The sequence below is a fragment of the Magnolia sinica genome, chromosome 5, assembly GCF_029962835.1.
Source record: "Magnolia sinica isolate HGM2019 chromosome 5, MsV1, whole genome shotgun sequence".
Classification (NCBI taxonomy): domain Eukaryota; kingdom Viridiplantae; phylum Streptophyta; class Magnoliopsida; order Magnoliales; family Magnoliaceae; genus Magnolia; species Magnolia sinica.
The window spans coordinates 83215071-83229792 of NC_080577.1; the positions used below are offsets into that span (position 1 = coordinate 83215071).

Here is a 14722-nt window from a genome sequence, read left to right on the forward strand (position 1 = left end):
ACCAAGATCTAATCTCTGGTCTCACCCACAAACGATATGTCTTTCACCCGTTACAATGGCCCCAAATGCAATGTAGAAGTTTTGAAGGGTGGACGTTATATCCTTTTCTCACATGGTTTATTTGATAACGGACAAGCTATTTTCTTTGTTGAGCTACGGAACTATGTAATAAAGATTGTTGTCTATAAATTAAATTATTTTGTAGAATGGCTCGGGTCATTGAATAGTAAGCCCAACTAAAACAAACTCAAAACCCGTGCGCTCTCCGTTCTATGCTAGAACTTTATCCGCCAAATAATCATATACTTCCTTCAAGAATCCAATGGTAGTGCAAGTAATTTCCTCAAAACCGATTGATCTTTTGCCTTTATGAAAACCATGAAATGAAAATCTCCTCGGTCACCTTCTCCATCAATGGAATCAACAGAAGCAGAAGCTGCACCTGCAGCAGACCCACCTCTGGAAATTCTTCCATGGTTGAAATCCCTACCTCTAGCCCCAGAATTCCACCCCACCCTCATCGAATTCCAAGACCCTATTTCCTACATCCTCAAGATCGAATCTCAAGCTTCTAAATTCGGCATCTGCAAGATCGTCCCTCCCATTCATCCCTCCCCGAAGAAAACAGCTTTCTCCAATCTCAACCGTTCCCTCGCTGCCCGCCACCCTCAGAAATGCCCTGTATTCCCCACCCGCCACCAGGAGATTGGCCTCTGCCCGCATAGGTCCCGCCCCGTTCTGAAAACCGTCTGGGAGAGCGGCGAATCCTACGTGCTGCAGCAGTTCGAAGCGAAATCCAAGCAATTCGAGAGGACCCATTTGAAGAAGAGTGCGAAATGGGGTCCACTGCCACTCGAAATCGAGACACTTTTCTGGAAGGCGAGTGCTGACAGGCCCTTCTCCGTGGAGTATGCGGGTGATATCCCCGGGTCGGGATTCGCACCAGTGAGCGCAAAGAGACAGCGGGAGAGCGGCGGGCAGGCATTGGCGGTGGCAGACACGGCATGGAATATGCGTGAAGTGTCGAGGGCGAAAGGGTCGTTATTGAGGTTTGTTGAGGAGGAGGTGCTGGGAGTGACGTCGCCGGCAGTGGATGTGGGGATGGCATTCAGTTGGTTCGCATGGCACGTGGAGGACCACGATTTTCATGGATTGAATTACTTGCATGTGGGGGCAGAGAAGACGTGGTATGGCGTGCCGATGGACGCTGCTGCAGCATTTGAGGAGGTGGTGAGAGTGCATGGGTATGGTGCCGAGGTGAATCCTCTTGGTGAGTAACAATGCTGCCTTTTGATACTCTGTCAGATTGCGATGGATGATATGTGGGGACTTAGAATTTACTTATTCATACATGGCATGCAAGCAAGTGAAATTAAACTGTCCAAATTATGGTTCCCAGTTTAGATGTATCATGAACAAAAACTTATGGTTAATTTGATTTTCTGACTATCAGGTTGGTGGACATTTAAAAGTGAAAAAATATCCAATGGTCTCATTTCAACAAACAAGTGTCCCTGAATCAAAGGTTGCGATTGTTCAAACAATCTGATTTTGGGACTGTGACTTAGCGTCAGTGGGTTCTACAATTTAGCCAGTTTGATTTGAGTCAATATTGATACGAGTCAATATGGGAGCAACCTTGAATAACCACCCTGTTGGAAGGTTCTAATCATCCTACTAGGTTCCTGTCAATTGCGGACTGTTGGCTGTAATTGTGCATTTGCTAACTATTGACAGGTGGATGGCTAGGATTATCTGGGGAGAGAATTGTGTATAGATCATCCATCCAGGACTACCGGATGAACAGTTTAGATTATCCAAAGTGTGCCTCGCTTCTTCCATTGTTGAGTTGAACAGAAATGCCATTTCTCCCAATGGAGCATCATACTATTTGAAATTTGCATTTCTTGTGTTGTTTTGGATCCTCAACATGAAAGTTTGCAAAGCATAATCCAGATTCCAGATGTTTGGTCTGTTGCATCCCAATAAGAATGGATCATGCCCCGAAAATCTCCTCGATCAGACATTTTAACTGTTTGATTTATGGCCTCCTATCCAAATAGACAAATCAGAAGAGAAATGCAGCAATGGCCACATTCAAGTGAGGACAAGTCCGAAGATTGGTGGCTGGGATCTTCCAATTTGGGAGATGTTTGTGGCATTGTTCATCCATGGTGGTATCAGCATACCAATGGTCTGGATTATGAAACCATGGGCCCCAATAGCCTGAACTGACAAACCCGAGTATTCTGTGCAAAGCCTTGGGTGTAAGATCCTATACATCCTCCACTTTTTGATATAAAACTGACAATTTAAAACAATGGCCTGCCACTTTTAATTGCAGGATCCTCTATGTCCTACTCGGTTAGCATTGTCCTGTTTTTGAATATTTGGTTTTGGAAGGATATGGTCTGTTCTAAGGTGTTGCTTATGGTCGGGGCTAGGAAGTCAATCTTCTGTGTTCTGCATTTGAATATTTCTTTCGTAATTCTATGGCAAGTTTTCTCCTGTGACTAATAAGCAGTTGTTTCTTGTATTCAATTTTTTTAAAGAGCAGTGTTTATGTCACATTACCAACGTGATTTGGCTGTATTTTGGTGGCTGTGCTTATTTTTCCCATTTTTGAGATCTTCTGTTAATTGATAAGATCATAAATTGGAGCATCACCTGTTTCTTTCAAGTCCTTTTTTGGTCAGTTTTCTGTTTAAGCTTTTTTACTTGTAGTTGTAGATAAGGATGCAGGTCAGTTTAATGGATAAACAATTCATATTTTTAGTTCATCCTTTATATGCTTTTTGGTTTAATTGGCTGTAAGGAGGAAGGTTAACTTTTTTGGTAGTTTCTTGTATTCCTTATTATTATTATTATTATTATTTTCCTGCAGGCTGTTGGTTATTTTTATTGTTTGCTTATTGGTCTACTACTCAAGTCTTTCAACTGTCTTCTCTAGTGGTTTGTTTCTTTCATGATTATTGGTTTCTCATGTCTTAGCATGCATTTGTTCACTTTAATCATGAGGATATGATTAGGGTTTTTGAAGTCCTCAAAAAAGAAAAGAAAAAGACAAAAAAAAGAAGAAAAGAAAGATCAAATGGATAGAAATTTTCAATAGATCACAATTTTTATTTTTTTAAAGGTTTTTGGAATCCCTTCTTTAGCTGATGGAGTTCAATCCCCCAATATGCATGCTAAGGAAATTCTTCTTTAGCTAATGTGGCAGTAGTGACATTGGAACTCAATCTGTCAATATGCATGCTAAGGAATTACAATTTTGCTATTTTCACTTTACCTGACCAGTGATTCAGTTTGAGCATTCACCCAAATGCACCGTTTACTTTCTTGAATCAATGGCTTGAAATGCTTCTGTTTGATTATAAAAGACAAAGAAGTTACTAAAAATTAATTGGTTTCAGTGGATGTTTTGTGAGTAATTTACTTTTCTTTTTCTATGTAATTCTAATATTCAAGTACTTTGTTAATCCTGTTGAATTTGTCGCAGTTACTGTTGCTACTCTTGGGAAGAAGACTACAGTTATGTCTCCAGAAGTACTTATTGGAGCTGGAGTTCCTTGCTGCAGGTGACCTCTTACTTTATATCCTCTCATTATATTCCGTTTTCTTTTCATCAGTCCTGATGTTTCTTTGTGAGCTTAGAATTTATAGTAATATCACGAATGTGGCTTGCTTTTTTGCTTACTTGGTTATCATCAATCACAGATTGGTGCAAAATGCCGGCGAGTTTGTCGTTACTTTCCCAAGAGCGTATCATTCAGGTTTCAGTCACGGTAGGACAAAAATTCACTTGGAGTTTTCTCTTTTTAAATCAGTGATGAGAAAATAAGGATATCTAGTCTTAATATGACAAGGTTAAATCATGACATATGTTCTCCATTTTTTATTTTTTATTTTTTAAATTTTTAAAAAATTGTTAATGATGAATAACCTGTGTGATAGTTTACGTATGTGTTTGGAAGTTACTGGCCATTTCTGCTAATTTGATGGAAAAAGGCAAGTGATTGCACCTCCCAAGGCTGAAAGCATCTTCCCCAAGTGCCCCACAGTTTTTGGTGCCATTCACTGACTATTGAATAATGGTAAATGCTATTTCTAGGACTAGGATTGCCCCACTGGTCAGACTATCATACAGATTATTTTTTATAAAAAAGATGCAGGGAACAGTTGGCGAGGACACCCACCATTGAAAATGATTATATTGTTTTTGATGTCCATTATGGTGCCCGTCTACCCATCCAACCTATTCATAATATGTGTCATAGCAAGTTGAAGATATGACCAAACAATCAGGCTGATCTAAAACTCCGGTTGTCCACATCAATTGAATTTAGAGTTTAGAAAATGCTTTTGCATTATTTCCTTTGTTGTGGCCCATCTAAGTTTTGGATCAGCCTTAATTTTGAGCTGTATCATTTTCTTAGCAGTCCACATGTGATGAATTGTTTGGACGCTACATAAACATCAACAGCTCGACATGGTAGCATTTCCATTATGGGGCTGTTTCTTTCACCAATTGCCACATTAATGTAATGGAAATGTGCAATGATTACAAATTACTTACCTCTCTCTTGACAACATTTGCATTTGACCGCTGATTTCGATTTTGGTTTATCGGCGGTAAAATTGTTATGGTGGCATTTTTACATTAATGCCAAATCATTACCAATATATACTGATGTTGCTGTTTGGATTCGAGATTTCACAGTACTGCCATGAAAAAGTGCAATGGTTACAAATTCCTTTACCCGTCTCTTGAGTGCATCTGCATTTGATTGATAAATCCTGTGTTTGGTTTGATGGTGGTAAAATCGTAATGATGACACATTTCCTTTACGTTACGTAATTGGTGAAACAAGTAGGCCCCATGTGTATGTTTGTTGCTGTTAAATGGACCTGTAAGCAGTGAAAGTAGGGACCATTGAACCATTTTGGTGACTCATCCTTCTCACATGTGGCACTCATATATGCCATCCAAATCATCCAAATTGTGGTGCAAGTTGTGGATGGAGCATATCTCTGAGATCCCACTGATAAAAAAGTCAAACTATCTGATTTGGATGAACGGAGCACGTAGCAGCTGATATGGCCAATGTGAGTCGGTTTTGTTGTTGACTGATAAGGTCCACCAAAATGGATTTTTAATCCATGTTCTACACTGGGCATGAATTTGCATGTGTCACACCATTTCCCCCTTTATTTTATGTTGTCAATGTGTCTCATTTCTTGTTAGGGCATGTCAAAGATTGCTGACTTTATCCTTGTTGTTCAAGACCAGGAGCTTGAATCCATTCTTAAAAGCTGTGTCATATGGATGGTGTTTTTTATGTATTACTTTGTCCTTTTGGTGTCTTAGTTCTTATTAAATGAGGAAGTTTGCAATGATATATATTTTGTCTCTAGGCTAAAACATTTCGTCTGCCTATGCATGAAGAGAGGCAAATAAAATTGATTAATTAAGTCATTTCTTATTGATTAAGAGAGGAATTTATTACCACATTGATTTTTGGTAACGAAGTTTTCATCATCTATCAAAATAGAGTCCTTTCTTATTTTAAGCAAGTGAGCAAGAATTAATTAATTTGATAGAATTGAGAACCTCAACTACCATTTACCCAATAAAGCTATAGTCATTTTCTCTAAGTCCTTGCCCTCCTCATAAGGCTTGCAAACTTCTTCCCACTTTAAGACAAAACTTAGAAACTCTCTCTGCTCCTTGCCACAAGAAGTTGCGCCGTAATCTGTCCAGCTTATCTAACATCGGCTTTTGGCATTCAAAAAAGGGCATGGAGTAGATTGGCAAATTTGATAGAGTTGATTTGATTAATGTCATGACCCCCAAGGGAAAGATATTGGCAATTTGGCATCTCCAACTTGCAAGTTTCCTTTTGAACCTTTCCATAACAACATTCCAAGGGTGCTTTGTTGGTTTCCTAATGCACAATGGCACCCAGGGTAGGAAGATAGAAAAGAACCCGCCTCAACCCAAACACATTTACTAGTTGGAAAGGAGTCCTATCCACAAAATCTAAGTTTGACAGTGCGGTTGGCTTTAATCTTGGGGATGGGGAGAGGATTTGGTTCTGGGAAGATGTGTGGGTGAGGAATTCCTGATTGCAAATCTTGTTTCCTAATACTGTCCGCCTATCACCAATCCAAAATATCTTAGTCGCGCAATGTGCTTCGAGTTGCAGTGGTTCAGTGGTGTGGGCTCCCTCTTGTTGGTTGTTCCTCTCAGATGAAGAGGCAGTTGAATTGGCCTCGCTCCTCAGCCTCATTCAATTGTATCATTCGGTCAATGGAGAAAGGGACCATGCTCTATTAGTTCAAGCTTTTTTAGTTCGATCTTTTAGAGCAAGTGGTTAATTGTCCTGTATTAAATTGGTATCAGAGCGGTAGGTCTCGTGTTCTAGACTACTCATTAGGGGTGATTAATGCAGGGGCATTTTTACACCGGGCTCAAGTGGGGTGGCCTGTGGGATTCAGGGGCATGCTTAGGGTGGGCGGCCCGTAGAACCCATGGATTTGGGGCCCACGAGGGGATGGAACCCACGAGGAGGGTTCGGCCGAGGACCTAACCCATGGATTTGGGGCCTGGGCTATGAGATAAAGGGATTAATTTGTCATGTTCTATCAGTTCGAGTTTTTTTAGTTTGAGCTTTTAGAGCAAGTGGTTAATTGTCCTGTATCACATTGTTTGGGTCATGCCAAGTTCTATTGGTGATATGCTTTTGGCGTGGCATGGTGTACAAGTTGGAAAGGAGAAGATGGCTTAATGGTGGCTTCGTTTGTTGGGGGGTCTTTGGGCGTTTTGGGAAGAGAAACAGAAGGCGTTTCCATAATATGAGCCACAGTGTTGAGTGGATTGTAGCCTCATAGGAAGGGTTTGGGTCTTTGTTAGGGAGTGGGATTGCTGTAATAGTGGGGAGAGTGTTATGTGCATTTGTATTTGGGTGGGGTGGTTTTTTTTTTTTTTTTTTTTGGGGGGGGGGATAAAACAAAAAAGTATTCGGTGCTAAATGCTACATAGGGCACACTCATACATCATCCAAACTCCTCATCTGTTGTACCCAATGCTCATAGGCCATAGTCCAAAAATCACACTATTTAGATGATCCTAGCCAGTGTTTGGTTGATTTTTGCCCATTGAAAATTGACTGTTGGTTGGACTTTCCTTTCGCCCCTTTATAATCATCTACTGTCCTCCACTCTGTTTCTAGGATTACCCCACTGGTCGGACTTTTGAGGTACACCCCCTCTGTGGTTAGATGAAGGGTCTGGATCTCCTACACGTGTGACTTTTGTATGGATATTCAATGTTTGATAAATAAGATGATATTGATACACCTGATCCTCTCCATTAAATGAAGAGAAGTTTGGCAGTCACAACTATCTAAGGGGCCAAACTCCCAGCTCAGAATTTATTACACTTGGGTTTCTGACTGCATCATGATTTGTGTATATGGATGACAAGCCCCTTTTTGGAAGCATATCTTTGATATTGTCAAAAGTTTCATCAATTTGTAAGACGTTGTTAATTAGATCTTCTCTAAGCAAGGGAAGAGTCGGGGACAAGAATCCTAGTTTGCTTGGTAGAGGTGGTGGAGATCCGGACAGGAGCAAAATGCTCTCTCAAGGAAGGTCATCACTAGTACATATAAGAACAAGAACCTAGGGTCAGACTAGGGGTGAGATACGGAGGATTAGGGTCAAGCATGTGGAAGTATGTCCGCAGGAAAGTATGAGATTCAAAGGGAGAGTGTGCGGAAAACGTAAGATTTTGTATAGACATGCAGCTGGGGGATGGATCTCTCACTTCTAAATTCCCTAATCTCTATATGGTGACTTCTTCAAATGGGGCATCGATCAAGGAAATTATAATCTTTGTGGAAGCAATATGCTATGGAACAGTAATTTTAGGAGAAACCTAAAGGAGGAAGAATATGATAGCTTCATCCTCCTAATGGAGCCTCTCAATATGCTTTCATTTTGGGGCAAGGGACGAATGGGCAGATCTGGAATGGATGCTGTCTTGGAATTACACATAATTCTTTTTTCGCTTTCTATTGGATAGCAATAGGATGCGATTCTTACCATCTATCACTTGAAGCATTGGAATCACATCATGCCTTGCTTATGCTTTGTCTAACAAGGGTTAGGAATTGGTGCATAATCTTTTCATCCGTCCAAGGTATTCTTGCAAGATCTGTGGTTATTTCTTGAACCCGTTTTGCACAGAGTGATTTTTCACTACACTCTGGGAGAGAACAATGGGTTGGGGAAACTGGCCTGCTTAAAGCCAGGGGAAGAATTCTGTGGAAAGATGCTTCCTTATGGTGCATGATTGGAAAATCTCTTGGGGCAGGGCTGACACCTTTCTTGATAATTTTCCCTGATACAGAACATTTTTTAAGACCTTTCTAGTCAGATGCTTATCTTTCAATTTTTTGTTGCTTCAATTAATGATATTTTGTCCTTAATGACAAGAAGTGAACTCATTGGTCCTCCTTTGTGTACATTTTGTTTCTTCAACTGTCATATGATTGGCTTATCTAAAAGTTAGCAGTTAGATTTATCCAATGTCACTGGAGTCGGCCTTTTCCTTTTCTTTTCTTGTCTTCCAAGGAGAGCCATTTTTGTAATAACTCTGCCCTATTCAACTCTATGGTAAAACAATGGATTTGGGAAAAATTGGCTAATTAGCAACTTCCCAAAATGAATAAGGTTTTAGTTTTTTTTTTTTTGGCAACTTGTCCAAAAGAACAGGCTTTTTTTTTTTTTTTTTTTGCTTCTGTTTTGGAGGAGCTCATTTCAAAACTTGAAAGGTGCTTCTTGTTATTTAAGCAGCTGATTGGTGGCCTTCTTTCTTCATGTAATAATGAAGATAGATACATATGCATGTGAAACCACGATGACTGAAATAAGCTTTACCATCAAGATAAATAATAATCTACAAGGTGATACCTAGAGAGAGTTTGACTGCAACATAGGTTAATGGTTATAGATGTTTGCATTAAGAGATGGACAAAAGGATTGAAATTAATAGTGTCAAAAAACTAGGTGGTGGAATTTAAAATGAGAGAAAACAATGTGATTCAAAAATAAATTGATGGAAGGAGGAAAGTGGAATGTCGAGAAGAAGTAAACGTTATGTGGATGGGATGGTTGAGTGCATTAGGAGAGTGGCAAAAGATGTTTTAGCAGTAGCTGGAGGGTAAAGTTAATCATATAAGGAAACTTGGTGGTGGAATGGTGATGTACAAAAAGCTATGGAAATGTTCATGTTTCAAAGCTTGGCAAGGGACTGGAGGCAATGACAATCTTGAACAATATAGAAATGCCAAAAAAATTGCTGAGAAAGTAGTAGGTGAGGCTGAAATTGAGGCTTATGATGATCTTTACGATAGGTTGGGGACAAGAGAAGGTGAGAAAGATGTCTTCAAACCTGTAAAAATGAGTGAGAGGAAGAGTAGGGACATCGACCACGTTAGATGGATTAAGAGCTCATAGGGTACTAGTCAAGGACAATGAAATCAATGAAAGCTGGAGAATTTACTTTTAGAATTTGTTAATGAAAATAACTCTGAGAGCATATAGATAGAAGGACCTATAAGCTCAAATGATATCAAAGTCTATAAATACCTTTGCAGGCTTAGGATATCCAGTGTTTGAGTTGTCGACGAAATGTCGATATTATCGCTGATAATATCAGTGTCGCTAGTCTACCGATACCGAAACCCCATTTTTTCGTTTCTCTTCGGATTATTGGCGAAATATCGGAGATATCGGCAAAAATCTTAAATTATCACCGACAATATCCACATTATCGCACTGTAGCTACAATCTCGGTAAGAAAACCCCTCTTTCAAAAAATCTAAAAAAATATCGGAACTGGGAAGATCTCCTACCTGTTGATCGGAACTCGGAGCTCAGAAGAACGCCTCGATCAATAGCGCCGGTTGCAGACATTCCCCCATTTCTTTGGCAACAACCCTCTTTCGAAAACCCCCTTTCTTCGGCAACAATCCCTCTTCCGCGAAATTTTAGTTTTTTTTTTTTGTTAAGAAAAACCTTCTAGCCCGGAAGATTTATATGGAAGCCTTGAGCGCTGATGCGGTTTGGCTAGTGACGCTGCCAGGTGGCTAGTTGCAAGTGCTATGTGGGCCCCACCATGATCTATTTGTTTTATTAACACCATCCATTCATTTTTAAACGTCATTTTAATCATCCGTCTTATAAATGAGATTCATCAGAATCTCAGGTGGACCACACCATGGGAAAACAATAATGATTGAACGTCTACCATTAAAAACCTCTTAGGGCCCACTATAACGTTTATTTGACATATAACCTCTATATTAGGTCATACGGACCTGGATGAAGGCAAAAAACAAATATCAGCTTGATCCAAAACTGTTGTAGCCCCAGGAAGTTTTTAATGGTGAGAGCTCAATCAACGCTGTGTGGTCCACTTGAGATTTTGATCCACTTCATTTTTGGGTTCGTAGCATAAAATTATATGTAAAATGGATTAGACGGCATGGATGATACACATACATCATGTTTGAGGTCCACGGAGCACCTACCACTAGCCATTGGCTAGTCGCAGGGAGTACCCAATCCGTTTGAGGTAGCGGATTGCATAGTAACTCCTACGCTTAGCGAAACTGAGTAAACTCTGTGAGGCGCACCATGATTTATTTATTTTTATCCACTCCGTCCATACATTTTAACCGATAATTTTAGGCCTTTAGGCAAAAAATGAGGCATATCCAATGTTCAAATGGACCACACCACAAGAAATAGTTGAATTGAATGTCTATCGTTGAAAAATACTTGGAGGGCCACAAAAGTTTTGGATCAAGCTTATATTTGTGTTTTCCCTTCATCCATGTTTGTATGATCTTATGAACAGGTTGGATGAAAAATAAACATCACTGTGGGGCCTAGAAAGGTTTCAACAGTGGAAATCATTATCCCCACTATTTACAGTGGTATGATCTACTTAATCTTTGGATATGAATCAATTTTGGGCTCAACCCCTTAAATTAGATGAAAAACGGATGGATGGTGTGGATAGACCACATACATTCAAAGTGGGCCCAAATGAGTGGTCATTGAATGTTTAAACGGTGGTCACTAAATCTCCACTATTTCCTCTCGTGCGGCTGCCCTGAGTCTTGGATCCACATGATTTTTTGTCTGATGTCCTAAAATGATCTAAAAAAACAGATGGATGGGGTGGATTTTTTAGAAACATCATGGTGAGCCCCACGTAGCATCCCAGTGCATGAAATAAATCCCTGGCCGGATGCGGATTAGTTGTTGACAGATTGAGTTGCGAGACTTGCTACTGAGGTGACGTCTCCAAGTTCTGTAGGCCCCACCATGATGTATGTGTTGTATCCTCACTGTCCATCTATTTTAATAGACCATTTTAGGGTATGAGACCAAAAATGAGGTATATCCCAATCTCAAGTGGACCACATTACAGGAAATAGTGTTGAATGAACATAGACCAGTAAAAACTTTTTGGAGCCCATAAAAGTATTGGATCAAGATAATCTCTGATTTTTCCCCTCATCTTGGTCTGTATGACTATGACCTAATCAACAGATTGGATGTCAACTAAACAGTACAGTGGGCCTTAGGAGGATTTTAATGGTGGATATCCAATCACTATTGTTTTCATGTGGCGTGGTCCATTAGAGATTTAGATCTGACTCATTCTTTACCTCGTACACTAAAATGATATCTTCAAACGGTTGGACGATGTGGATACAAAACATAAACCATGGTGGGCCCATAGAACCGCTTGACGTCGCTTCAGTAGCAAGTCTTGCGACTCAACCTGTCATAGCTAATCCGCGTTCCTACGGAAGCGGGTACATACGTGTCGTGTGAGGAGGCGAATTGCATACTAAGTAAATTATGTGGGGTCCATTGTGATTTACATATTTTATCCACTCCATCCATCCATTTTAACAAATAATTTGAGCGCTTTAGCCCAAAACTAAGTATATCCAAATCTCAAGTGGACCTCACCACAGGAAACAGTGTGAATTGAAATTATACTGTCTAAAACTCCATGGGGGCCACATAAGTTTTGGATCAATCTATTATTTGTGTTTTTCCTTCATCCATGTCTTTGTGATCTTATGAATGGGTTGGATGACAAATGAACATCAGTATAGGCCCTACCAAGGTTTCAACTGTGGAAATCATTATTACTACTGTTTCATGTGGTGTGGTCCACTTGGCCAGAAATGTGTATTTTTTTTTTTTGAATTCATTTACTTTTACATGTCTTAATTACTGTAAGCTTGCATTTGTATTATATAAACTCTTTGGTTACTATTTGAGTGATTTCTTACGACAACGCATGCCTTTTAGCCCCCATTAAATGGAAACTTATTATTTAATGCATTCTTTTTGTAATTTTTTTCATTCCTGAATATGTAAATATGTGTATTTAGGCATGTCCTGAAGTTTCACTGAAAATTCCATCATTTTCTCCATGTTTCCCCATTTTTCCTTGCATTTCCGGTTATCAACGATATTATCGGCGATAACGATATTATATCTATATCTCCAGCCAGCGAAACTTGTAGCGATACCGACAACTCGAACACAGAGGATATCTGAAGTGAAAGAAGCTATGACAAAGATGAAAATAGTAAAGGCCCTTGGATAAGATGGTATACCGTATACCAATAGAGGTTTGGAAGTGTATGGGTGATACTAGGTTATCTTGGTTGATCAAGTTGTTCTACAAGATTGTAAGATCGAAGAAAATGGCAGATGAATAGAGGAAAAGTACCATGGTACTTATTTACAAGAATAAAGGAGACATACAGAACTGTACTAACTATTGTGGGATTAAGCTTATGAGGCATAGTACGAAACTTTGAGAAAAGGGTGATGGAGCAAAGGCTGAGGCATGAGGCGAATGCATCGGAAAATCATTTTGGTTTTATGCTATGGAGGTCTACCACTGAAGCTATTTTCTTACTTAGACAGTTGATAGAGAAATATTAGGAGAGGAGGAAGGATCTCCATATAGTCTTTGTTAACTTGGAGAAATCTTACGATAGGGTCCCTAGAGAGTTAATTGGGTGGGTGTTGGGAAAGAAAGGAGTTTGAAGAGGATATATGACATGATTAAGGATATGTATGAGGGAGAGCTAGATTTATGGAGGGATTTTTTATAATCTTAAGGATATGAAATTAGTTGGACTAAAACAGAGCTTATGGAGTTTAATTTTAGTACCAATAGGAGTGAGTATGAGGGATTAGTTAAGATTGTTGGCCAAGAAGTGTCCCAAAATGACCACTTTCAATATCTTGGGTTGTTAATCCATTAAAGTAGAGAGATTGAGAAGGATGTTGCCTACAGAATTCAAGCGTGATGGAAGAAATGGAGATGTGCCTCTAGAGTTTTATGTGATCATCGTGTACGACTCAAACTAAAAGGGAAAATTTATAGGATGGCTATAAGATCTCCCTTGCTTTACTGGAAAAAATGTTTTGCAATTAAGGAATACAATGTTTATAGGATGAGTGTAGCTGAAATGAGGATGTTGAGAATCTTGAGATGGATGAACGGCAAGGCAAGGATAAAATTAGAAATGAACAAATTCAGGGGAATTTAGGAACAACACCAATAGGTAATAAGATGAGGGAAAGTAATGCTTAGATGGTTTGATCATGTGCAATGGTGACCAAGAAATGTACTGGTTAGGAGTGAGTTTGTACAAGTTTTATTTTATTTTATTTTTGTACGAGTTGAAGTCTTTAAAATGGCAAGGGAAGGCCCAAGAGGATGTGGGTGGAGGTAGTAAGAAAAGACTTGATGACCTATGATCTAACTGAAGTTATGGCCCTAGATAGAGTGGAATGGCAGAAAAAGATTCATTTAGCCGACCCCAATTAGTTGGGATCAGTGTTCAAAGTATCGGTATCGCTACAAGTTTCGTTGGCCAGGGATACGGAAACAATATCGATATCGCCGATAATATCATTGATAATCGGAAATGCAGGAAAACATGGGGAAAACGGTGGAATTTTCAACGAAACTTCAGGAGATGTTAAAATGTACATATTTGCATATTTAGAAATAAAAGAATTGCACAAGGAATGCATACATAACAAGTTTTCATTTAATGGGGCCTTAAAAGCATGTGTTGTTGTAAGAAATCAGTCCAACCATCCCATCCGGCCTATTTAACCATCCAAAAATCCATCGATATTACAAAATATCAGCAACGCTTGATATTTCACCAAGAAATCATCAACAATTGGAAAGGAAACGAAAGATTGTGGTCTCAATATCACGCATGTTGCGATATTGATAATATTGAGATATTATCAATATTATCAATGACAAATTGAATACTTCATACAACCATGTGTCCATGAAAAAAAAAAAATAATAATTTTCTAATAAACAAAATTTTGATGATATCAATACATTGGCAATATTATTGACATATCGTCGATACACTTATGATACAGGCTTTACCTAGAATTTACATAGTCGAAAATATTGGTGATGCATTGGCGATATTGATGCATTGGCAATACAAGCGATACCTAGAATTAACATGGTTGAAAATATTGGCGATTACATTAGCGATATTGATACGTTGGCGATACTTAGCAATACATTGCTAATACTTGGAATCTTTTATACTACCAACGTTATTGGTAT

The 14722-nt window shown here is 39.2% G+C and overlaps 1 protein-coding gene across 2 annotated transcripts in view; it reads left to right on the forward strand.

Moving 5' to 3' along the window:
• Nucleotides 1-213: 213 nt before the first annotated feature.
• Nucleotides 214-14722, forward strand: part of LOC131246214 (lysine-specific demethylase REF6-like) — a 59082-nt gene continuing 44573 nt past the window's right edge. For both annotated transcript variants that reach the window (XM_058246118.1, XM_058246119.1), the window contains exons 1-3: nucleotides 214-1270; nucleotides 3500-3578; nucleotides 3718-3785. In XM_058246118.1, coding sequence (XP_058102101.1) covers nucleotides 415-1270; nucleotides 3500-3578; nucleotides 3718-3785 — 1003 coding nt within the window. In that variant the 5' untranslated portion in view covers nucleotides 214-414. The remainder of the gene's footprint in view (nucleotides 1271-3499; nucleotides 3579-3717; nucleotides 3786-14722) is intronic.